The following is a 26,018-nucleotide window of genomic DNA, read 5'->3' on the forward strand; positions in this document are numbered from 1 at the left end:
ACCCGCTAGACGAAAGGGTTTTCCGTTTTTCGATGCGCTTCGCAAGACGAATTTCCCTATGGGCTTGCTTCACAAGACGAAAACGTCTTGCGAGTCTTGCGATTTTTTCGCGTCCCCCCTTTTTCTAAGCTGCTAAGCCGCTAATAGCCTTTTAGCCGCTAAGCCTTTAATAGCCGCTAAACCGCTAATAGCGCTAAGCCGCTAAGCCGCTAATAGGGTTCCTTCGCAAGACGAAAAAACCGCTAAACGAAGAGACTCGCGGAACGGATTATTTTCGTCTTGTGAGGCATCACTGTATCTAAATGCAAGGATCATGGAGGGAGGGAAATCTGTGACTTCTGTGGTTAAGCACTCTTAAACATGCACAGTGCAATCCTATCCATTTAATAGAGCTTATTCCCAAGTAAATACAGTGGTACCTCGGGTTACATACGCTTCAGGTTACAGACTCCGCTAACCCAGAAATATTACCTCGGGTTAAGAACTTTGCTTCAGGATGAGAACAGAAATCGTGCTCAGGCAGCGCAGCGGCAGCAGGAGGCCCCATTAGCTAAAGTGGTGCTTCAGGTTAAGAACAGTTTCAGGTTAAGAATGGACCTCCGGAACGAATTAAGTACTTAACCCGAGGTACCACTGTATAGATAAGATTGCAGCCATCAGGGCCAGCATGTCCCCTTGAGCCGCTTGAGGTGAAATGGGAAGTGCCGCCCTGCCACTGCCCTACTGGAGGAGAAGCAATGCCAGCATCAACACCGATTTCTGGCAAGGTTGGGTGGGCAGGGTGCCCCCCAGGGTGCAGCCACAAGGGCTTCTGCCAACCAAGGTGGTTGCTTCACACACACACACACACACACACACACACACACACCCATGGTGGGCCTGGCCTGGCAAGCCTTTGTGTTGTACTTTGCTAAACTGAGCTTCATTAGGATTATCCTTGGCGCCCATATAAATGAACTTCTACTTTATGTTATCTAATTAGACATTGTTATTAATTTATTACATTTCTTAACTGCGCTTCACCTTAAGTTCCCAGAGTTACATCATTTTTTTTAAAAAAAGACCACGACAAGACAATAAAAAACCATCTCAAAATACTACACCATGGAAACACTCTGTTACATTGGATAGTGGGGTCCTGGGTTCGAGCCCCACATTGGGTAAAAGATTCCTGCATTGCAGGGATTGGACCAGATGACTCTTCCAACTCTACTGTTCTACGATTCTATGATTTAAGAAACACTATTTTGCCCATTAACTATCAGTCATCGCTTCTGAAAAGGTCTGGACATTTGTTTACAGTCTGATCCTATGCATTTTTAATTGGAAGTAAATCCCCATTTTGCTTAATAGGACTTGCATCCAAAAAAGTGTTCATAGGATCCAGAAACCTGTCTCTGTTCTCTCAGAAGATAGAATTCTGCAGTGCTAATAAATGTTGATTGTATGGCCAGAGTTTTGTAATTTTGCTTTAGGTTATATAAATTCCAGGTAGTGGTAAACAATTACATTTCCCTGGTTAATAACACCAAACAACATTCATGATATTGTTCTTTCAGGTAATATATTTCAGAATTATTCAAATTGAGTTTCTCAATTGAAATCAGTTGCCTCAGTGATTTATACATTGCCATGATTTAAACCATTCCAACCTGATCTTCTCTTGCACTCAGCAAATTGCAGTTCCTGACACCATAAAAAGGTTGAGTTAGACTTCCAGTACATGTTGTTTTGCCTGCCTTGTTTAAAATAAATAGGTAGGCTTTTTGTTTTTGTTTAATTCTCTTTGTTTAAGCCAAAAGCTGCATACTGGTGCACATTTCCATTTTGTTTTCAAAAGTATTTTATCATGAGCATATTTTGCATGTCTCTCTGTTATTGAGTTCAAAGTTGGTTGAGGTTAATACACCTCCTTAGGAAAGCTCACCTAACTGCTGCACCCAGACAGTCTCCCCACCCCCACAGCTTAGCATGCAGCGTTTAAAATGTTTTCTGGCTTCATCTCATACCTATTACCATTTTCCTAGTAGGTGGTCCGTGCAATTCAGCTCTGTAGCTTAATGGATTTCAGCAATGCTCTTTTCATAAAACATCACTGTGAAAGCAGCAGATAGCATTAGCTCATCTGATTTATGGAATACCATGTGGTGACCTTTTGGAGGAAGGTCCCAGTTAAATTTAGTTTGCATACTAAATGCCACAGCTGTATGGAAGAATGAATGGTGAGGATGCAACCAGGTGACCTCTCCCCACCCCACCCCCCAAATTCAAAGATCAAGAAGCAAGTCAGTCATGCTCATAGGAAAAACAGAGGTGTTCCTTAATTAACTCCAATTGTAGTCTCTTATGCAGGCAAGATGCATAACCTTTGCTGGTTTGGAAAGCCCGTGTTTTGTTCACCTTGCCATACCTGCAGAATGTTTGGGTCTCTTAATGTTGGGTGACATTGGCGTTGTGTATGAGTCACTCTGTCTGTAATAATAGTTGTCAACAGCACACCGTGTTTTACATCCTCCCCTGTTAATTAGAGAAAGGTGGTTCTCCCTGCCTAACCCCAGATGTAGGAATACCAATTGTGCTTGAAGCTTTGTACTTGCTTTGTTGCAGAATTTTATCACTTAAGTATTAAAGCACTGCATTAAAATGCAGAGATTTAACTGGGAAAGGAAGGAGCAGATGTTGAGGTTTGGCTTTCTTTAAATGTTTGTAAGAAAATGATTAATTTTAATATTAATCAAAAGAAGTTATTTGGAGATTTTAGAGATTTTTCATTCTAATAGATGCATGCGCTGGTAAGAGAATGAGATACATTTTTTAACTTTCATAAAGCGATTGTGTGATCTATTCTATGCAGTTTTCATCATCTTTTCTATTGTATCCACATGTTATCAGCCAGGAATTAGATCCCACCCATTAACAAAATAGCACTGTGCGGTCGTATCCTCCCTCTTATCATATTGTTATTCCATTTCATTGGGGGAGAGCCAGAAAAATTCAATATTTTGGCCTCCAGTGAATTTTTAAGTCTGGTTATGTCTTTTCTTCCCCCTGACTGCCTTGATTAGAGGACCTCTGGGGTCGGCCAGTTATGCTAAATGTTTCCTTGTGACCTCAGGAATCCATTGCTTTTTTTTTTTTTAAGTGAAGAGCTTTAAGTAATGTTTCAAAATAGGAGCAGTTTAACATCAACAGACAAGATCCCAAATAATGTACCATATGCAACTTGCCTGTGATTTAATACAGAGGCATGCAGAAGGGGTTTGAATTGGAAAGCTGAATTATTATTTTCTGTGCTCCACCAAGATTGCCTTATAATGTCACTACAACTTCCTGTATGAGGACTGGTGTAAGTACTGATATGCACTCACAGATTTCTTGATGCCTTATCTGTATTTAGCAGGTCATTATTGGCCCCAGTTTTTCACTCTGCGCATTGTTAGCTGTATCCAGTGTAACCATTTCCACCACTATGGTGTTTCCAGGCATGGCATGCTGTCACAACCCAGTTTGAGGTAGAACTGGAAAGTGAACTTGAAACAACCTTGGGGTGTGTGTGTGTGTGAGACAGAGACAGACAGACAGACAGACAGACAGACAAGCTGATCAGGCTTGAGATGCATCCAGCCAGATTTCTTTCTATGCAAGGGGGCCACAAGCGTCCCTCACAGCGAGAAGTGAAACTACAGGGAACCAGACAGAAGACCTTTTTGGTAGTCGCCTCCACCCTGTGGACTGCCCACCTGGCAGATGTCAAAGAGTTAGACAGCTATATAGTTTTTCATAGGCATCTGAAGGCAGCCCTGTTTCAGGAAGCTTTCAGTGCTTGATAATGATGATGTTGTTGTTGCTGCTGCTGCTGCTGCTGCTTGTTTTTCCTGTAATTTTGTTGGAAGCCGCCCCAAGTGGCCGGAGCAACCCAGTCAGATGGGCAGAGTATAAGAATTTCTCCTAATACTAATGCTACTAATAATAATACCAGGATAAACAAGCAGATCAGAAAGGTCAAAGCTTTATTTCCTAACCAAATGTGTGTTTTCCCTTGTGGAGAGGGAAAAGGGAGCCTAGAAGATGGAGTGAAGGAATTACCCTATCTTGCACACTAACCTTAATCCATGTACATACCAAAGATTGGCAGTGGGGGGTTGAGATGCTCCCACAAATTAAAGACCTGGGCTAGTGAGCCATGTTAGAAGCAAAATAAAAGAATCCTGTGGGATTGTAATAACAGAATTTTTTTTTGCCAAAATCCACGCTTGTATTGTCTCAATACTTACCCTTTGACAAGCACAGGAACACCTGTTCTGTATGCCCAGAGTCTCCACACATTAAAATCCAGATTGCCAGCTTGCTTGTTTGCTAGCCCAAACCTGTTGCTTCTCTTCCTAGCCCCACTGTAGTGTATTGTGTCAACGCTACAAGTTGGTGGTTGGGGAGGGCACACAACCTCAAGCACTCCAGTTCATTTTGCATCTTTGAGAGCCTCTTCTTCTTCTAGTGACCACAAAGATTAAATTTGTGGCAGCTCAGAGATGTACCCACTGGAATAGAATTACCGTATTTTTCGCCCTATAGGACGCACTTTTTCCCCTCCAAAAATGAAGGGGAAATCTGTGTGCGTCCTATGGCGTGAATACAGGCTTTCGCTGAAGCTTGGAGAGCGAGGGGGTTGGTGTGCACCGACCCCTCTCGCTCTCCAGGCTTCAGGAAGCTATCAGCAAGCCTGGGGGCCCCGCGGGAGTTCCCGCAGGGCTCCCTAGGCTGCGGATAGCAGCCTGCTGCACAGAGCGTGGGGTGCGCTGAAGCAGAGCGCCCCATGCTTCGGGCAGACATTGGCCAGCCCCACAAGCTCGGGGGACAGTGGGGAGGCGCAGCGCCACCATCCCGCTGTTCCCCGACCTGGTTTTGGGGGGGAAATAAAGGGGGGGGGAATTCCTTTATTTCCCCCCAAAAAAACTAGGTGCATCCTATGGGACGAAAAATACGGTACATACCTTATTCATGGTTATGGAAAGATCGTTCTGCACCTACTTGTATGTAAAATTCTATATTGTTAAACTCTGTATGCCCTGGATAGTATTTGCACTAAATTCAAATCAGAAGCTTTGAAGCAATCAGTGAAATGAAGCTACATTTCTCTGGATGCATACAAAATTAGTCTTTTTAAAATTCAGTTGCATTATTAGGAATTCATGGTCCAGCTATCTACAAGGGATTATTATTCTCAGCTTGCCAACATACTTATCTGTAACAGATCTGTAGCTCCCACAACACCCTTGAAAGTACTTCATCTGTATGTTGCAGTGACACCTCTGGTCTGTTAAATTCATTTTTAGCAAGGGAGCCTTTAATCTCCATTTGCTTGCATGTGTCGCAATTTATTAACTGCAGAAGAGGCAAAATACAGTTGCTACTTGGTTTTGCAAACGGCATTGTTAGTTTTGTAATAGTCCATCCATTGCTCCAATGTTATTTTCCTAAAGCTGTTTTTAGTTACCCAGACCAAAATTTCATCTGAGGAGCCAGATGATGTGGCTTTTAAGCTGGCTAAATCTAAGTAAATTCCTTGTGTAGCTAAATACCATCACAGTATTGAAACTTAATATAAATTGATTAGACAGCACATAATTCACGGCACTGTTTTCCCTAACTACTTGCTTTACAGTGTTAAAAGCAGAATCTGTTCCTTACCTTTTACATTTTTGTGACCACAGAGAGGTAGGAAAGAAACAAAATCTTATGCAAAGATATAGGGTGCAAATATTGAATTTAACATATATCGTGCCTGGGTGAGGATTGAACAGGTTTATGCATTACAAGAAAACAGCCTAAAACTAATACTTAGTTTGAACCCAGGAAGGCTGAAGCAGGACTACTCCAAATGAGGAACCAGGACTTACCCAGTAGCCATTCCGTGAGGTCATAGCACCCATTCTATCATACTTCTTAAGAATGTTCCCTTATACATGTGATACCCCAGTTTGCCTTATTTTCATCCTGAAAGTTTATTCAGCACATGTTGTTCATGTTTCCATATATTTTTCTGGTGCATAGGCTCGATGCTCTAGTTCTTGGCAACTTCACCACCAATTTCCTGCATCATTTTGGTCTTGGTTTGTGTTTTATATGCATGCTTCTTTCTGGCAACTGCAGCCAAGCTAGTACAAAATGTATTGCTTTCCTTTTCCATGGACCACATCAGCGAGGCTGAGAGGGAGGTCTTTTCTGGGCAGCCCAGGACCTCCATACTCACTGCTCACGCTTCCGCCTCAGAGAGCTCACTTCGGTGCTGCAGAGATCCTTGGTTCCCAACAATGCAAGAGGGAGGAATTTTGTCATGAGGGAGGAATTGAAGCCAGCTTTCAGCACTTCTCTTGGGATTCCGTCCTTTCCTGGGGCTTTACCACATGCCTGAGAGTTGATGGCGTTCTTCAGCTTATCAAAGGGGGGGGACACCCAGCTCTTCCAAGGCAGGCAGACTCTGTTGATTGCTGTGTCAAGGACCATGTTTCCCTGCAAGTACAGTTCTTGATAGTGCTCTGCACATTGCTTCATCTGCTTGCTGTGGTCTGTGATTATCCCTCCCAACAAGCTTTTCAGCAATGCAGTTTTCCTGACTGTTGATCCTTGGTCCGTTTTGCGAGTGTTGCCAGTGTCAGCAGCAAGTTGAATGCTCTGACACAGCTTTAGCTAGTAGTCATTGACACATTAGTCTGGCAATCAGTGGGGTATCAGTCCTTACCTTTCCCAGTGTAGCAAGTGTCTTCTTGGGAGTCTAGAGTGTCAACTGCTCAAAGTATCCTTCCTTCACTCATGTCTTCCTCCATGGGGGTCCCTATTTTGAAATCGTAGGTGTTAGATACAAGCCAGCAACTGATCTTTGTGGGGTTTTCTGATGTACGTAAAGGGCCTAATACCCCCCACTAAGTTACCTATTTCTGTGAGTGGCACTCTGATCCAAACAATTAAATCACTGTTTTCTCTATAAAAACATTAATTTCTGAAATATGGCAAAGAAGATCCTTTAAAGTATTGTTTAAAATGACCCTGTTATACAGGTGGATTGGTCTGTTTTGAGGCTGGGAATCAAAATAAGGCTTATCCACACTCTGCAGTTGAGCTGTAACCATAGATACGGTACAGTGTACTGGTGTCGGATGAATGAATATAATCAATCTGCTGCTATAATTTATTAGCTATCTTCTCTGATCAGATAGCTGATTAATGGCTAGCAAAAATGTGTGATTGCCTTCATGAGGTGGATGTTTGCTTATGGCAATAAAGATATTTAAAGTTACACAGCATGCACAAGAATTTTTCAGTTGAATCTGTTGAGGCTATATATATGTTGAGAATTGTGGTTCATGCATTCCTTTTAAAAGTGTTTAGGCCTGAGTTATAATCTTGTAATAGTGTTGGTGATATCTGCTGTGTGGTTTTTTTTACTTCTGAAAGTCACCTTGCTATCTTTAGACATATATATTTGAAAGCCAGTTGATGGTGTACTCAAAATACATAATGCTGGTACAGCAAATCTTAGGCCAGGATCCATGCAACCATGATCTGTATTGGGACCTGTGCTTTTCAACTGGCTCATAAATTACGTAGAGCTAGAGGTGAGCAGTGAGGTGGTCAAGTTTGCTGATGACACCAAATTGTTTAGGGTGGTTAAAACAAAAATGCAATGCATAGGAGCTCCGAAAGGATCTCTCTAAACACTGCAAATGGGCATTAAAATGGCAAGTGTAAGTGAATGTAAACAAATGTAAATTAATGCACATTAGGGCAAAATGCTCATTTATACAAATGGGGTTTGAACTGGTAGTGAATGGCTTGTATCCAAGCAGCACTAAGGATTTCCACTTGGACAATGGAACGTTCCCCCCTCTCCTCCTCCCGTGGATGTGCCCCTAAATATGAGGGTCTGTAGGGAATGAGTTGCCTTTCACATATTTGGGGCCCAAGTTGTTTAGGGCTTTAAACACTAATGTAAGCACCTTGAATTATGCCTGGAAACAAACTGGCAGCCACTGCAGCTGTTTTAACATGGTATTATATGATTTCTGAATAGAACCCCAGCCAGTAATCTGGCTGTTGAATTTGGACAAGTTGAAGCATTGCAATATTTTAATCTAGGTGCTAACAGAGTATGGAGTACAGTGGCCAAGTCTAAAAGTGGCCGGCCTGAATTGGAAACATGTGCTCCCAGCCACTAAGGCCACCTGATCCTTCAGTGACAACTCCCAAGGTACAGACCTGTTTTTTCCAGAAAAATGCAGCCCTGTGTGGAACAGGCTATCTTCCCACCTCCTGGAACTTGGAACACATGACACCTCTTGCCTTTCTTCAATTCACCTTCGATTTACACACTTGAACACTAAGCAGCCCTATTCAGAAGTAAAGTTTATGTGTTTCAACACATTAGCAGGGAGTGGAGCAGAGCCTCACCAACTAGCCTGACTTTCAGTTATGCATGCTGCTTTGACCCACTCCTGGCACCAACATTAGAGGGTGATAATGCCTTTGTGTATACTTCTGAATTGGGCTTCAGAGTGGTGAAGCTGACAGAATCAAAAAGTTATTTTCAGGTAATAAATGGGAACAATCTCCTTGTCCCCTCATGGATGAACATAGGCATCAAGTCTCAGCTTGAAGTTGGGATCTTGATCCTCAGCACCTCTATAAATACACTTCATGTATTCATGAAGCCTCCCTCGCTGCAAACGTTTATACCGAACACATAGGCATTCGACAGTGGGCAAGTCAGTGTGTGTAAAGTCAGAGGTGGGGCTCGTTGGCGCAGCCCCACTCACACCTTGAATCAATGTATGAGAATTACTTCTGAATGGGACTAGTGTGTCCATAGCAAAAACCGCATTCTCTAAAACTGTAAAATCGAAACACTCCTGTCTTTATTAGCTAGTGCAGCAGCCAACTTTGAGTAGGAACATGAGATAGCATCACCAAGTAGAACTAGTATGATTATAAAGTTGAGGATATGTTCGCCTCAAATGTGAAACATGGGAGTCTAAAAAAATGAGAGAGGTGTGCTTTGTTAAGTGAAATTTTAATGTGGAGTCCATCAGTGGTTTATGTGATAGGCTGTGATAGCTGTGTTGCTCTTCTGTTATCTCCTGTTGCTATTGCCTCCTTTGCTGACCACTGAGATTACAAGCTCTTCAGCTTTGGCTGTCTTCCTGTGTAAGAAGTGGTTTATTTCATAAATTTTATGGCATGTTGACATTTACAATACCATCCCATTCATTTTTCCAGTGTACTGTGTCCAATGGGACTTACTTCCTTGTTTGAGTGCTTAGAATAGCAGCCTTAAGAGCTGTGCTGTTGTAGTTTTGTTTCAGTCCTAGACAGAATCGTAAATACTGTTAAACTTCCATTTATATACATAGTGTTTTGTATTCCCAGGCTCTTGCAGACCAATTTGAAGACAAGAAAACATCAATTTGTGAACGTATGAAACTATTCTACAGTTGCCAAGTTCCTCCACATTGGGCTATCCAGGTACAGAATAACTGGTGCATAATGTTTTAGTTAGAATTCACATTACATTTGATTTTTAAGCATTTCCTTTTTGAAATGTCCCAGCTGAGATATTGCACTGGGGAAATGATTGCTTGTTTTGTTAACATGAAGAATGTTACAGATTTCTCTCCGTTTTAAATATATTTCCCCCAGCTTTTGATTTCTCCTCCAGTATTAAATTGTTTGTTAACAGTCTCTTCTCCCTCCCCAAACAAACATAATGATTTAGCTTAAAGAATAATACTTTCATAAATGTTCAACAAGTCATGATCCAGGAAAAAATTTAAACTGTCTCCCCACCCCTTTTAAACTGTCTTAACATATTATCAGTGGGGACACACATAACCACAAATTTAGAGCTTTAAAATCCAGCTTAATAGTTAAGATACTGTGGTCAAGAGACTTCTTTCAGCTTCTAACTTAGATTTGCAATCTGTTTGTATTTCTTTGACACAGTAGAAACCATTTTAACATTTCCCCCTAGGATTTTCCCCCTTTAAATTTTTTTTTAACCTTCCAGTTCACAAAAAACCCAGTGTGGTTTTAATTTCTAGCTTTTCTGGCCAAACCAATATTCCAAGTCCTACTGAGAGGTATATTGGTGATTTATTATTTACAGTGGTTGCAATATTTTCCTAAGTAGCACTGCCCATTTCATACATTTCTCCCATACTTAACCTAAGAACTATTGCATGTAAATCATACATATGTCAGGAATCGTAACTCCTCCAGCCTGGCCTTCTGTAGAATGCAAGGTCACCTGAGGCCACAAGCTGCTTTCCTCTCTTTCACTCCCAGAAACCCGTGTAAAAGGAAATGGGAAGAGACTTGTGATGCATTTGTCATCAGTTCACTCTTAGGGGCTCTTTGGCTGCGTTCCAACATCTCACCCATTCTTTTGTTTGTTCTGTCTCCCTGAATCCTATCTTGTCAGCCTGCCTGTTTCCTACCTATTTGCTTTTCCTTGATCCTGGTTAAGTCCCCAGTCAACTTTGTTGCTTCTCAGTGTCAGCGGGAGGTAGGTTAAATGAAAGTGGCTGATCTACAAGGCAGTAGGTAACATGCTGATAGAATTCCCAGCAGTCAGTGTTACACCTTAACCCAACTGCATACGGAGAAGCGCCAGTATGACCCAGACTCAAGGCAGAGGGAGTCAACAATGGCCAGCCACAGTCTCAACTAGGAATGGTTGCTGGTCATCTGTGCAGCAACTTGGCTGATAGGGATATTTCTCCATGCAGTTCCATTATCAAAGCACAGTCTAGAAGAGAAGTGAGGAACCTGTGGCCCTACAGATGTTACTGAACTATGCCTCCCATCATTCCTGATGATTGGCCATGCTGGCTGCAGCAGATGGGAGTTGTAGCCCACATCTGGTAGCTCCATCATCCCTGACCACTGGTCCTGCTAGCTAGGGATGATGGGAGTTGTAGTCCAAAAACAGCTGGAGACCAAAGTTTCGGAAATGCAGGTCTAGAAAAATACTGTGGAGAGGAGGGAGCTGCTGACTGTGTTTATGATTTAGTTCTTAGTGAATTAAGATTGTAAGACCTGTGCCTAATCTCTGCTTGTGTTGATTTTAAAAGATTATCAGTGGTAACTCAGTAGATTTTTATGCTTGATTTCTTTAGCTATCGTATATTAAAGACTTATTTTTTAGAATTCCCATGCCCTTCTAAGCTCAACTTGAAACACTTTAAATTATTTTCCACCTTATATACATATTCTGCTAAATGGCTTTCTAGGGGGAAATTCTGGATTTGAATTTTTCAATATTTTCCTTTGCAGCGGCAGCTTGCAAGCTTACTATTTGACCTTGGATGTACCAGTTCAGCTCTACAGATCTTTGAAAAGCTTGAAATGTGGGAGGATGTAGTTATCTGCTATGAAAGAGCAGGACAGCATGGAAAGGTAGAGTACATCTACTTATTTTCACTGTGTTTATACATAATGTACCCCAGAGTTGCATACATGCACATGTACATCAGCGCCCTGCAGGAAGCAACTTCCTTTCACTGGAACATATGGTAAGGGTCATTATGAGAAGGAAAACTGCTTCCCATAAATTTTTATAAAATTATTCAGAACAGTATTTATGTACTACTACAAAGACTGATGTGATGGACTTGCATGAAAGGTCTTCCCTAGAATCCCAGAATTGAAAAGTACCAGAAGATCGTGAAGTGCAACTACTAAGTTGAGCCAAGATCTGTACCACAATGTTCTTGTAAACAGAGAGCAGGAGTGAATGAGTGGGAGGCAATTCCAGATAGCTGAAGCAAATGAGCCAGGTCGGATGATATTTGTCATTGCGAAAACTCATTCTAAAAACTCTACAAAATGACAGAGAGGCAAAGGACTTCCTTCTGGTCTCTCTGATTAGAGGTTTTGGGGCTCCTGACTTTCTTGCCTGTGACCTTCTTTCTCTCATGCTTTCCTCTCCTCTTCCTTCCTCCCATGGTCCCAGGGCTACTGTTAAGATCCTCCCTAGAAATTGAAAGAGTGCTTAGTACCAAAGCCATCCATGTCTTCCCACTTCTGCAAGTATCCCCTTCCCACAGGGTCAAGTCTGGCATACAAAAGGAACTGGCTGAGGCGGCAAGGCTAATTTAACCTCCAACAACACAAGAATTGCCTATGAAAACAACAGAATGAGGTGGCAGAGAACTGAGGTGAAGAACTGAACAGGTTGTTCCATTTCAGACCACCACTGGTAGAGGGTAAAAATTAAAATTAAAATTAAAAAAATCCATGCCTAAACTAGCACAAAGGGAGGGAGCTGTATTGCAATATGTCCCCTTCATGTATTTGCTGGCAACTTACATAGAAGAGCATTTTTAAAAATGGCACCCACAAAGGCTAGTTCATTCTTCCACCTCAGAATTCTGCAGCCTCAATCTTGATGTCTACATCAGCCGTTTGTTCATAGAAAAAGACAAATGGGGGAATGCTGAAGGGAAAGAGAGTGGGGAAGATTGGGGATAAGAGTGGAAATGAAGTAGAGGTCTTGCGCCTACAGGAATCTGCAGGGCTGGCACAGGTTTGAATAGTGCCTTGAAGCAGTCTCCTGGGCAGAAGGCTGAACAAAGTGGGAACTGAAGCGTGCCCTGTTATAGGAACGGGATTGCCTAATGGTTGTGATCTCATTAAGGACAGGACTGGGGTGCAAGGCTCATTGCATGGCAAAGAATACCAGTAGTATGATGTCATTAAACATCACAGTATGAATTCCCCACCAAGTTGTGTCTGGGAGATCACAAAGGATCTCTGACCAATCAGAACTTGCAGCCAGATGAATGAGGTGTGGGGGAAGGAAAAGGCATTTCCCAGGCAATTTAGGAATGATCCACTTACCCCACTGGAAGATGCTTGCTAAAAGGGTACCTTACTGTCATTGCCTTAGGAACTAATTAGTGCTAAATAAGGGCATCTGTCTGCACTAGATGTGACAGAGGGACTAATTAAGCTTGGACATATCATTATGCACAGTGGTTACGGTGAGGAAATTTTCCTGCACATCAACTACTATGGAGAGGTTATTTGGTAGGAATCACTAGAACTTCTCCACAGCTTCCTCTGATTGATTTGCAGTGGTGTTTCACTCGTTGCTCGCAGCAGAGCCAAAACAGACAAACAATTCTGGGATGCATGCAGAGTTCCAATTGAACCAAGCTTTCCTGTAACAAAGTTGTCTCTAATGCAGGAATTCCACAAACCTTGAGTATACACAGTGGCCCGCTAGCTTCTTAAGCACAATGTTTCTCTCACTGCCACTTTCCAACCAGCTAGTCTATACTGTGTTGAGTGGCACTTAGGGCATCTTGGAAACCCACTATGTTGCATTCTTAGTCTCTGGATTTTCTGTATGGGGGCAAAGAAGTCTGGGGAAACAGAACCTTAAAATTTACAGTTACAGGTAGGTAGCCGTGTTGGTCTGTCGTAGTCGAAACAAAATAAAACAAATCCTTCCAGTAGCACCTTAGAGACCAACTAAGTTTGTTATTGGTATGAGCTTTTGTGTGCATGCACACTTCTTCAGATACACACAGAAGCTCATACCAATAACAAACTTAGTTGGTCTCTAAGGTGCTATTGGAAGGATTTGTTTTATTTTGCTTAAAATTTATGTTGATGTTGTTGCATGGATTTTAGCTCATCTCTACACACACACACACACATACACCACATATGAGGAGGGGCTTGTCCATGAATTTTGGCCCAGAAATAGCAATCCTGCTCTGTAAAACATCACAGAAAAGCGTTTCTTAGTGTGAATTCCAAAAAAATGCATGAGCTTGGAAACCAGACAGGATGTTCTGGGGAAACCATCCAGTGTCTACATTTATTAATTGCCATCTGTATCCACATATTTGCTTCCCTAACAGCTGGATATGTAGACTGACTAGTGTGTATTTTAATTTTTCAGACATTGGGTTTCTCAGACATCTTGTTGGTTCTGTGTCTTGACAAATGTCCAGTATACCCAGCATACTGTGTCTAGTGTTTGCAATTTCTGATGCTCTAGAGAGCTGGTGTGTGTGTGGGGGGGGTCATTCTTTTATAAGCTAATACAGTGCTACCTCGGGTTACATACGCTTCAGGTTACAGACTCTGCTAACCCAGAAGTATTACCTCGGGTTAAGAACTTCGCTTCAGGAAGAGAACAGAAATTGTGCTTCGGCGGTGCAGCAGCAGCAGGAGGCCCCATTAGCTAAAGTGCTGCTTCAGGTTAAGAACAGTTTCAGGTTAAGAACGGACCTCCGAAACGAATTAAGTACTTAACCCGAGGTACCACTGTAATTACATATTTTCATGAATTTCTTTACATCTTGTGTCACAAAGGCAACAGCAGTTCTTCAACAAAACTATTTAAAAGGAAGTTATACTTGCAGAGACTAGAACATTAGACTCTGTTGTGATTTTCATTTTTCAGAAATACATATTCCACTATCTTCACTTCATCTTCCCCTGCCCATAGATATTTAGTTGCATAGGTGTAGAGGCTGCGGTTAAACAATAGATTGAAGGATTTTGGATGGAAATCTCTAACAGTGCAATCCTAACCCTATATACTCAGAAATACCCTACTGGATTCAATGGGGCTTACTCCCAGGTAAATGGTATTAGGATTGCAGCCCAAACTTGTGATATAAATAATGTGGAACTTCTCCCATGCTTTGCATACTATTCTGAGTAAATATCTAAATCTGGTAATTACAAAATGAACAAGTATGTGTCTTGGTGCCAAATTCTGTTAGGATTCTCATATTGCTCTGGCACAAGCAAGGAGCCCATCAAGAAGAAAAGTTTAGGCCAATATTTTCCATTTGTGTCAAGAGATAAGAAAACAGTATTTGGAGAGTGGATAAGGAAGGCATCTGGATTAAAATATTTCATAATTGGCAATTGCGTAATTTTTGAAAATACATTCAACTAATTCTGCGATAAGACTTTAGAATACTGGAAACAAGGCTTCAAGTTCTGTGTGAAACACAACTGGGAGCTCTTTATCTGTAAGCTTTAAGGGCAATTTAATTTGTGCTTAGAGGGACACGGGTGGCGCTGTGGTCTAAACCATAGAACCTAGGGCTTGTCGATCAGAAGGTCGGTGGTTCGAATCCCCGCAACAGGGTGAGCTCCTGTTGCTTGGTCTCAACTCCTGCCCACCTAGAGTTCAAAAGCATGTCAAAGTGCAAGTAGATAAGCTGTACGCCGGCTCCCTCGGCCAATAAAGCAAGATGAGCACCGCAACCCCAGAGTCATCCGCGACTGAACCTAATGGTCAGGGGTCCCTTTACCTTTACCTTTAATTTGTGCTTAGTCAGAAGAACTTTTTGAAATGAAGAGCTTCTGTTAAAGTTCATTATTTTCCTTTTAAAAATCAAACAGATAGTTATTACCATTACGTAAAGTTGTGATTCTTCTGTAAATTGTTTTTTTCAGCGGTCAGAGTAGTATTTTATTTTGTTTTTATTTGTTTTATATATTAGTCACTTCTTTTAAAAAAAATGAACTCAAACCAACTTATAAAAACAACTTTCTATAAAAAGCAGCATGTCACTAAGCGGGGGGGGACGGGGGGGGGACGACAAGAGGGAAATATTTGGATATGATCAGTACATGGCCAGGGTAGCATTCCAGCATTGTTTCCTTGGAATAATTTGGTGGCCAGGAGATTACAAAAAGTCAGTAATGTATACATAGTAGGCAACTTGCATTTATTACTGATACTGTTATGGTAGGGAGAAGGTACCGTATTTTTTGCTCTATAAGACTCACTTTTTCCCTCCTAAAAATTAAGAGGAAATGTGTGTGCGTCTTATGGAGCGAATTCAGGCTGCGCAGCTATCCCAGAAGCCAGAACAGCAAGAGGGATTGCTGCTTTCGCTGCACAGCGATCCCTCTTGCTGTTCTGGCTTCTGGGATTCAGAATATTTTTTTTCTTGTTTTCCTCCTCCAAAAACTAGGTGCGTCTTATGGTCTGGTGTGTCTTATAGAGCGAAAAATACGGTACTTTGGGATCTGCTGGTGGACCTCTGGCTGATTTGCAATAGATCAGCAAGGGTTTCTGACTTCCAATGGTTTAATAATAGCAACAGCAAAATTACTTTTTCCAAGTAAATTAGTCTGCTGAAATGAAGGCGGCTAAGCAGGAGTGGGCTTTTGTGTGAGAGGTCTCGATGAGTTCAGCTCAGATCTGGTAACTGAAAACAATGGTGTCTGGAGCTGCACAGCAACCATCCAGTTAACATTCCTCAAAAGTAGATATTTATGATCAACCGTGGCATGGGTGTTAAAATCTTTTAGGAGCTTTCTCCTAATTGCCTCTCACAAGGAGGCATTAATTACTTCCTGGACTCTGCTTGTCATTCTAGTGCTGCTGAATATTAGAAGGCAAAAAGGACAAGGGTTATGCAAATGAGTGATAGCCTCACCCCACCAAGATCTCGTCCACATCACCAGGCCTCCACGAGTGGAACTTGTTAAATAAAACAGGGCAAAACATTGTACTGGACACATCCAAAGACTTAACAGTAGAATTAGTGGCATACGAGTTTAGGCGGATATGAGCAACACTATCCCCCAAATGCCTAGCAAATAAGTTGCAACAGACTACTGGGACACTTCTTTACATCACTCTGTAGACCAAGCTAGAGAAGACCTTGAATAGTTTGGGGGGAAAACTCCAATGGACACCACTGAGTAAGATACTATGATGACAAAGTAGTATTGTCACCTTGAGGTCATCACTACCACAGAGTAGGCTTGAAAATTAGGTCTTGTGTTTGCTTGGCCTAACTCAGTCTTGCACCATCTTTTGCTTGGAGTTGCCAGGGTTTGAAGCTAGGCATATCACTGAACTGTACCCCTCCACTTCAGATAGGAAAAAGAATTCACTACAGATTTAGTCCAGGCTTGCTCAGAGGTACAATTTTGTGAACTAGAATGTTTAATATTACTGAATGGCTGGCCTGCATGTCTAGCATACAGTACTAGGCACTACCACTCAGTGACCTGGATTTGAGAGAGTCTTATGCAAGGATGAGGAAAAGGAGCAGGTCGCTGTGCACTTTTCACCTCAGAGATGTTTATTCACACTGTAGACTGTTGCTCCAAAGAGAGGGGGGGAGAAAGAATTGCCTGGATCTTTAACTGCCTCACCATGGCTGCTCTCTAACTCAAGCTGTTTCTTGTTCCTTTAGAAAAGTTATTGTGCAGCCTTAATAATTCTCGACAAGCAGGTTTTGCAGCAATCACGCCATTTTCACCTTTGATTTGATTCAGTCTTGTATTTTTCTTGCAAAACGTAACCAGTCCTCCCCCCCCCATGTGCATTGCTCTTGGTTGCAAAATATGTTTCAGAATGGACACAGTTCTGAAACCAACTCCCTAATGACAACAAATATTGCTTGAATTCAGTAGAACTTATAGGGAAGCAGGATATAGGCCCAGGTGCCAAATTGTATAGCAGAGGTTTTCAACCTTTTGGAGTCCACTGCTCCCTTCAACGTCTACATTCTTTCTGTGGCACCCCTGTGGGGCTCAGGAGCCCAGTTGTGTCACCCCTTGCCTGCAGAGCTGGCAACCCCTCACCCCTTTTCAAACACCCTTCCTTGTGGAGTGTCCCCTCAGCCTCCTCTCCCCTCTTCTTGGGAGGCCTCTGGGAAGCCACCCCCACCCTCCGCCCTAAAGAGAGCTGCCTCCCAGAGGCGCCATTTGCCTGTGGAGTTTATAGCCAGGGCTGCTGCACTAAATGGCTGTGCAAACCTTGGGGAGGCAGAGTCACAAGAGGGCATCAGAGGAGGAAGGAAAGGGAAGAGGGACAGAGGCCAGTGTTGCCCGCAGCACCCCTGACCATCATTCAAGGCACCCCAGGGTGCCATGGCACATTGGTTGACAACCCCTGTTGTATAGCATTATGGATCAGAGGCGTGAGGGGTGGTCAGTGCCTTGGGGAACCCACTGAAGTCAGCCTGCCCAGGGGCCCTCAAAATCTGAAGCCAGTACTGCTAAAGAGCATTGTGCTTGCTGACATTTCTGACTCAAGTTCTTGTAGAAAATGAAAACAAAACATGCACCTGTCCAGTATAATTACAGCCATTTCTGGGCTTCTGAAAGACTCCTTTCTACCTCACACATCTGGCAGCTAACCAAGGCGAACCAAGTGACCCTCTCTCTTGAAAGCGGTGTTAAAAATGGTGCTTTCTTTCCATAGGCAGAAGAAATTTTGAGGCGGGAGATAGAGAAGAAAGAAACACCGAGTTTATATTGCTTGCTTGGGGATGTCCTTAAAGACCATTCTTACTACGACAAAGCTTGGGAATTGTCAAAGCACCGCAGTGCCCGGGCTCAGCGCTCTAAAGGCCTTCTCCATCTTCGCAACAGGAACTTCAAGGAATGTATAGAGTGCTTTGAGCAATCTGTGAAGATTAACCCCATGCAGGTAAGACAATAAGAACTTTTTACAATATATTTGTGTGCTGGCTTCTGAAGAATTACACAACTTTTAGAAGACATCTGAAGGCAGCCCTCTTCTCAACGCTTTGTTTTTAGATATGCTGTAAGGCGCCCAGTGTGGCTGGGGAAACCCAACCAGATGGCGGGGTAATAATAATAATAATAATAATAATAATAATAATAATAATAATAATGGTGTGTGTCTTAAGTGTCACATCTCCTGCCATATATATCCTTTTAAAGTCCTAAAAGCCTTAGGACATGGTTACCTAAAAGACTTCCTTCTCCAATATGTACTTACCTAAACCTTAAAATCCTCTTCAGATACCCTGTTCTAGTTGGGCCCACCAAATGAAGTGAGGCTAATAGCCGTAAATAAATAAATGAATGAATGAGTGAGGTGGGCATCCACCAGGGATAGGACCTTTTCAGTAGTAGCACCCTGGAAATGGAATAGCCTTCCCAGGGAGGACTATTTGTGGCTTTCTTTAGATGACTTTGGTAACCTGGCACTGTTTTTAATGCTCTGTTGTGTTTGAATAAGTTTTTTCCCTTAATTTATTTATTTATCTATCTATCTATTTAACAAAATTTATATATCACTTGAATTGTCAGAACACCTTTAAGTGGCTTACAAAAATATAAAATGAAACATTAAAATTGTCAATTAAAAGCAATTAAAAACAGGTATTTAAAATTTTCAGAAGCTTATTAAAATCACCAGTAGCTAAAAAGATTAATGGTTCTATGGTTTGCTTTGTATTTTGGTTATTTTGGACTTCTTTATTTAAACCACCCACAGAACTTCATGGCAGAAGTCATAAAATATAGTTTGCTGGAGCAAAGCAAACCGCAGTCTCTGGTCTGGATGTAATGCTGAGCTATGGATCCTGATTTGTTTCCTCCACATGCTAGTGGGGAGGAGACAGCCATCCCAGCTTGGCAATTCATAGTAAACCATTAACTGTGGTTTACTGTGACGTGTGAGCTGGGCCCGTTATGTAAGGTGATTCATTCAAAGCTACGTAAAGAGCAGTTGGTAACTAATAAAAATATTTTCCATCACTTTGAAGAAGTAGTGGTCTAATCATGAATTTATTTTTTTCAAGTACAGTATAGGCAAAACGTTTCATTCAGATATTCTCATTTGTGCAGCTGCCACCACCTAGTTTTCAGAGATCCCTGCCCCGTTGCATTGCAGCTTCCCATACCCACATCAGAGGCCTTCCCTGTTACTGGGATATCTCAGTCGGTAGAGCGTGAGACTCTTAATCTCAGGGTCATGGGTATGAGCCACATATTTGACAAAAGATTCCTGCATTGCAGGGGGTTGGAGTAGATGACCCTTGTGGGTCCTTCTATCTCTATGATTCAGTCCTCTGGGAGAGGCTTCTTAGGCAACTATATTAGGAAGGACTGGGTAGGAAATCCATGCTGTGCAAACAGCCTTACATCATATTTTCATGCAACCCATGTTTGCATGTTTCTTCTGTTGGGGAAAGCGCTATTATGATGCATTGAAGGTCAGCAACTGAAAATTTGAGTTTGAAATCTACTTACCGTATTTTTCGTTCTATAGGACGCACATTTCCCCCTCCAAAAATTAAGGGGAAATGTGTGTGCGTCCTATAGAGCGAATGCAGGCTGCGCCGCTAAGCCCAAAGCCAGAACAGGAAGACGGAGCACTGCGGAGCGCTCTGTCTCGCTGCTCTAGCTTGGGGACGGCTGCGCGCACAGCCTCTCCAGGGCAGCGGGGTGCCTTCACCCCGCTGTCCTGCAGAAGCTTGCAAGGCTGTTCCCAAGCCAGAACAGCGAGACGGAGGGCTCCGTCTCGCTGCTCTAGCTTGGGGACGGCTGCGCGCAAACCTCTGCAGGGCATTGGGGCGCTGCGCTCCAAAGGCTTCAGGGATCTTTGAGGCTGGTGGTGGGGAAAAGCAGCGCTTCCCCCCACCGCCAGCCCCACAAGCTCTGGTGAATGTACCTTGAATGCACCTTGTTTTAGAGGGGGAGAACAAGAAAAAAAAATTTCCCTGTTCTCCCCCTCCTATGGTCCGGTGCGTCCAATGGAGTGAAAGATACGGTAATTAGACCCTAAACTAAAGGTTGAGATGAAAAGGAGTGGCTGGGTTAAATGAGACGTCTATCATCATCACATTTGGGCCAATTCACTGCAAGTAGGCCGCTATCAAGTATTATGTTGCTGCTGTTTTGATGTTTGACTGTGCATTTGTTGCATTTTAAAGTGACTTTTTTTGTATTAATGCACCATTCACTGCTATGGGTCACTCTTTGATCAAAAAGTGGTATATAAATAAGCCATAGTATAAAACAATTAATATTTCCACTTCCTTTGGGCATTTGTAATAAATGTGCTTAGTCTAGGCTCCATCATTATTTATTACATCCATTCATCATTTATTTTACATGAAAATGTGTCAAAGTGACTTAACAAAGTAATAATAGAAACAACAGGATCTATTAAAACCAAACACAAGAACAAGAATAAAACCACAAACTGCCTTTGTAAGGCTCTTTTTTTTAAAACATGAGATGCATGTGCCAACATTTGCTTTGTTCTTGAGTGTAGTTCCAAAGTTAACACTTCAATCAAAGCAGCAGTTTCAAAAGCAGAATTAATTCTGACCTTTTTTCACACATCTGCACGTTGTAACCTTGAATTCCTTCGCTTACATGATAAAGAGTTATTTGAAGAACTACTGGCATGAACCCATATAAGAGGTGTGATTCTAGTTTGTGTTAGCAAACTGCTTAGGCAGTGGAGAAGCAATATACTCTTGAACCATACATAGAATATGGTATCTTAAACATGAAATCCAAATAGAAATTCATAGTGTCCGTACCCATGTGGCAAGTAGTGGCCACAAGGATGCAAGGCATACCAAAACCAATCAAGGGATTGACAAAACGAGGCTACTAATTAGTACTTATTCTCTGCAATCAGTAGTGCAAATATATAAGCCACTTTTTTTGGGGGGGGGGGGTTTAAAGTAGGAAGGTAGGAAGCTTGTTCCAGGTGAAAATTTCCCTTGAAATGTTTCTCATGCTGTATTCCCTCTTGTTTGCAACTGCGGTTCAGGGAAATAGTTTGCTACCAGAAACATCCCCCTGCATTTAGTGATTATTCAGAGCCTCAGGGTTTTGGGGATTTTTTTTGCAGTTGTGAGTGATTTGCCAGATCCCATTCCAACCAACATAATTGCCTACGGAAGTCATGGTTTCTCTCACTCCAGCTTTTCTTTGCAATTATTTCACTGTTGGGCCCTCTAAAGGCCTCCATCTCCTACAAAGATGACTTAAACATACTTCCTGCAATTCAGTGGCAGTACCCTTTCTTCCTCGGAAAAACGTGTCTCTATAGAATCATTCCAATGCTGCCTCTAATTAGACAGAGGCACACACACACACACACAGAGGCCTCCCTTTGGCAGGAAAAAACCCCAATACTGCTTTATCTGGACTTTCAAATTTTAACGGCCTAAGATTACTCTATTCTGTATTTCATCATTGATACCGTTGAAAAATAACTCTCTTCTGACCTATGCAAAGATGCAGCCTAGCATATAGGGCCAGCTTACGAGTGGCACTGTTTTAGAGAGAAGCTCTCTGCAGTTGGGGGGTAGCTGAACCTTTAAACTCATTTCCCGGTTAAGATTTCATGGGAAACTATAAGAAACCGAGAGAGGCTGCTGCAGGAGGGGAAGAGGGACTAGGAGCTTGTAAACCAGCACACAAAATTTGGTTTGTTGGACCAGGTCAGCTGTGTCAGAAAGAGACCCTTTTGAAAGCAGAATGTGAGTTTTAGTAATTATTTCCCCTCAGGGACACCTGCTCTTCTTTTAAAAATCAATTTAATATGGTTTTATTATCTCTATGTGGCAAAGTATTAATAACGAAACAATGAAGGGGATTATGGTGGGCTGGCAGTGGCAAAATGCTATTTCCGCACAATGAATTTTACATAAATATGTCATTTACAAGATTTTTGTTGGAACCTATCCTTGGTTAGTTTTGCCACTACATTCTGCTCCTTCAGTTTCCACAGCAATCACATTTACAAGAATGTATTATACAAACTGGTGTCTCTGTGGAGACATCTGCTGCTTCTCAGGGGCTATTTGCATCATCACAGCTGCATCCCCTTATTGCCCTTTCTGATGGTGGCATCACAGCCAAGAAGTGGCTGCTGTATCTTTGTCGAGTGTCCAACCTGCAGATTGACTCTTGAAGCTCCATCAGACCTATGGCTTTAGTTAGATAACATACCTTGGGGTAACTCCAATAAAAGTGATGTGGCCTTTTGCGCAAGAAAACAGAACCAGTTTTGCAGGCAAACACTGCAATTGTTGTTTTGTTTTTGTATGCTCCCTCTTGCTGACCTTTCAGTTAGGTGTGTGGTTTTCCTTGGGCTGTGCCTACTTAGCTTTGGAAGATTATGAAGGTGCTGCCAGAGCATTTCAGCGCTGTGTGATATTGGAACCTGACGTAAGTACAATAAGTTTAAGGTAACATTGGTGTTGCTTTGATTCTGTTTAACAGTATTTTTTTTAAATCACTTTTCTGGGCAAGCCCATCCAATGTGAGTTGAATAATAAATAGACTGATCAATAAACAAGCCAGTAAAAACAAAATAAAGCTATATAATCTAGCCTGTAAAACAATATCACACCTGGAAGGCTAATATAAAAATATACATTTTCAGTGCCTTCTGAAACCCATGCAGCATGTTTACTCTAATACAGATCTGAAGGGAAAGAATTGCAAAGCCATGGAGCCACCACAGAAAAAGACCATTCCCTTTCGGCTTTCTGTCATGGGAGGAGGATACTTAAGGAAGGAGTTAGTGCTGTTAGAGTGTGGGCTAGCAGTCCAACAAATTGCTTTAACCCAGGAAAGCATTTGATTAAAAATATATTGGTTATCATTGTCAAGCTTTCGTAGACTAAGTTTTAAGCTTGTTTATTTTTAAAAAATTTATCTATGAGACGGCAACTACAACAATCCATTGCTGAGTTGGGTGTAGCTGCCACAACATGCAGGGATTGTCAGAGCAACACAGAGCCCTGTTTCATTCCTCCTCTTCTCTTCCCCTAACTGTAACCGTAGTTTAGTGTTACAAGAACAAGACAAAGCAAGCCTCTGCTCAATTCTTCCCACCCACCCACGCAGTGCAGCTGTGAAGAGGAGTTCCAAAGTCTTTCCTTGTGTTTTAGATTAACTATAGCTGGCCATGTTGTCTGAACCTGCCGAGCTGTGATTCATTTTAACTATGTCTTGTTGAAATGAGACAACGGCAAACCAAAGTTTAAGAAGCTGGCTTGTTTCTGCATCACATAGTTGAGATCACCCACAGTTTGTGGCGAGTGCTACTTCCAAATACCAGTTGCTGGAAACTACAAGAGGGGAGTGCGCTCTTGGTCCCCTGTTCTGCTTGCTGGTTTCTCACAGGCACCTGGTTGGCCACACTGAGAACAGGACTGAGAGCTGGACTAGATGGGCCATTGACATGATCCAACAGGTTATTCTTATGTTCTTATGGTTCAGGTGGTTAATCTAAAATAGAAGTGAAGGTTTGCAGCCTCCTCACAGCTGGTGGGTTGGTGGAGGGAGGACCCAAAACCCATGGCTTGCTGGGGTTTATCCTCATTAATGCTAAACTGGGCAAAATCAGTAATTAACATTGGAGCACTGCCCCAAATGAAATTATAATCATTCTCAGTCTGAGAAAGTGTGTCAGGTCTAGGGCTGGGCGATATCAGCTTTTCAACATTACGGTGTATCGCCAGCTAAACATCGCAGTTTAGCGATAGACTGCGATGTTGAAAAAACAAGCTGCATTGGCCTCTGCCCGTGAGACACTGGGTGAAACTGCTCCAGCTCTCACCTCAAGAGCTGAGGCGGTTTCACCCAGGCTTGCAGGCTAGGACAATGCAGCTTGTTTGCATCACTCAGCTGGGGGAAGGGAACACTCCCCACCCCCACCCCCAGTGGAGCATCAGGGCTCCTTTAACTGCTTGCTGCGAGGAGGGGCAACACTCCTCAGTCGAACAGTTTAAAGATGCAGAGAGAGGAACAAGCTGTATCAGCGAGGCGCTTTTTTCTCCCTCTCCATCGTATGAGGGCAGAGTGGGATGGCGATTTCACTCAGCGATATATCTGTCCCTCTGCCAGCAGCACCCACTGGAGGAAGGAACTATTGACTTCTTCCATCAGACGCTGCTAGTGAAGGGACTCAGGAGATGTAGCAGTTTCGTCAGCGATATACCACTGAGTGAAACCGACATCACAGTCCGCTCCTCATACCAGTCCTGGGTGATACATTGATATATCGCCCAGGCCTAGTCAGGTCTGTGCTCTTCTAATATGTCCCAAATTCTCAGACTATTTTTAAGGTTATTGTTCAATGTCCTGTCAAAATAATACTGCCTGGTATGCCACTGTTTCTACTGTTACACTAGTTTTATACTGCAACAGCCTAAAAAAAAATTCTTAAATATGGGCACTATCCTAAAACTTGCCATACTCCTAATGGCTATGAATCAAGCAAAGGTAATCCCTTGAGTGGCATATGCTTTAAAATTCTCTCAAAATCAGCAGGTCACTAAAATGTCTAACTCCGGCTCGATTATGCCTATTGATTGGTGCTATAATTTAACAGTCAAATTTATGAATGTCAAATATGTTGAGACACAAATCAGTGTTTTCCAATAAAAACACAAATTTAATGTGCTCAGTGTTTAAATAGGTATCCTTACTCCTGTATGTTTGCTCTCTCCTTCATGAATTTGTTTTCCCCACAGAACGCCGAGGCTTGGAACAATTTATCAACTGCATATATCAGATTAAAACAGAAGTAAGTACATCAAAGGGATTAGTAACTGCTGCTTCCAAAGTAAACAGTGCTGGTTTCCTCCCTCTCCAGCTTTCCCCCCAGTTCCTCCCAGCTCCTGGGCATGTTTCCCTCGTGATCCACTTTATGATCACCTCTAGGACAAGCCTCCCACCACGAGGAGCATTAGAAAGGTAGAGATATCATTGAAAAGCCTTTGAAAAGGAAAAGCAACTGTTTAGATTCCTCCCCAAACTGGGTGTCGCAATATAGAATTTATTGCACAGGATGCTGTTAATTACAAGTGCTGTACTGACTTCATCGTGCAAGGGAGGCCCTGCTCTGCATCCTAACCCTTTATACAAAAGAGCCCTGCGGAATCAAATGCCCACGCTTTTCTGTATTGTGGACCCCCACTCTACAGGGTGCTGTATCTATGGGGTGCATATCCCCTCCCACTGATCCACCTGGCTTTTCCAAAATGCGTTTCAGTATTCTTAATAACTGTAATGTCATTAACTGTGGAATTTTTAGCCGGCTGTTTTTATTACTTGTTAGTTGCAGGGTTTATTGTGAATTCTGCTTTTGGTCAGTTTCAGGTGGCGTGCAAATGGCAGAAAATGGGGCATATAAATATTTATGTACATAACTGCATTCTTACTTTTTAAAAAAAGCA

General features: G+C 42.3%; 1 protein-coding gene across 1 annotated transcript in view; it reads left to right on the plus strand.

Annotated features, from left to right (window-relative positions):
- TTC27 (tetratricopeptide repeat domain 27) overlaps nucleotides 1-26,018 on the plus strand; it is an 87,468-nt gene that overhangs the window by 41,268 nt on the left and 20,182 nt on the right. The window contains exons 11-15 of the mRNA XM_083497084.1: nucleotides 9,421-9,516; nucleotides 11,326-11,448; nucleotides 18,254-18,481; nucleotides 22,900-22,998; nucleotides 25,314-25,366. Coding sequence (XP_083353210.1) covers nucleotides 9,421-9,516; nucleotides 11,326-11,448; nucleotides 18,254-18,481; nucleotides 22,900-22,998; nucleotides 25,314-25,366 — 599 coding nt within the window. The remainder of the gene's footprint in view (nucleotides 1-9,420; nucleotides 9,517-11,325; nucleotides 11,449-18,253; nucleotides 18,482-22,899; nucleotides 22,999-25,313; nucleotides 25,367-26,018) is intronic.

The sequence above is a fragment of the Podarcis liolepis genome (assembly GCF_965112155.1).
Source record: "Podarcis liolepis genome assembly, chromosome: 3".
NCBI classification, from domain to species: domain Eukaryota; kingdom Metazoa; phylum Chordata; class Lepidosauria; order Squamata; family Lacertidae; genus Podarcis; species Podarcis liolepis.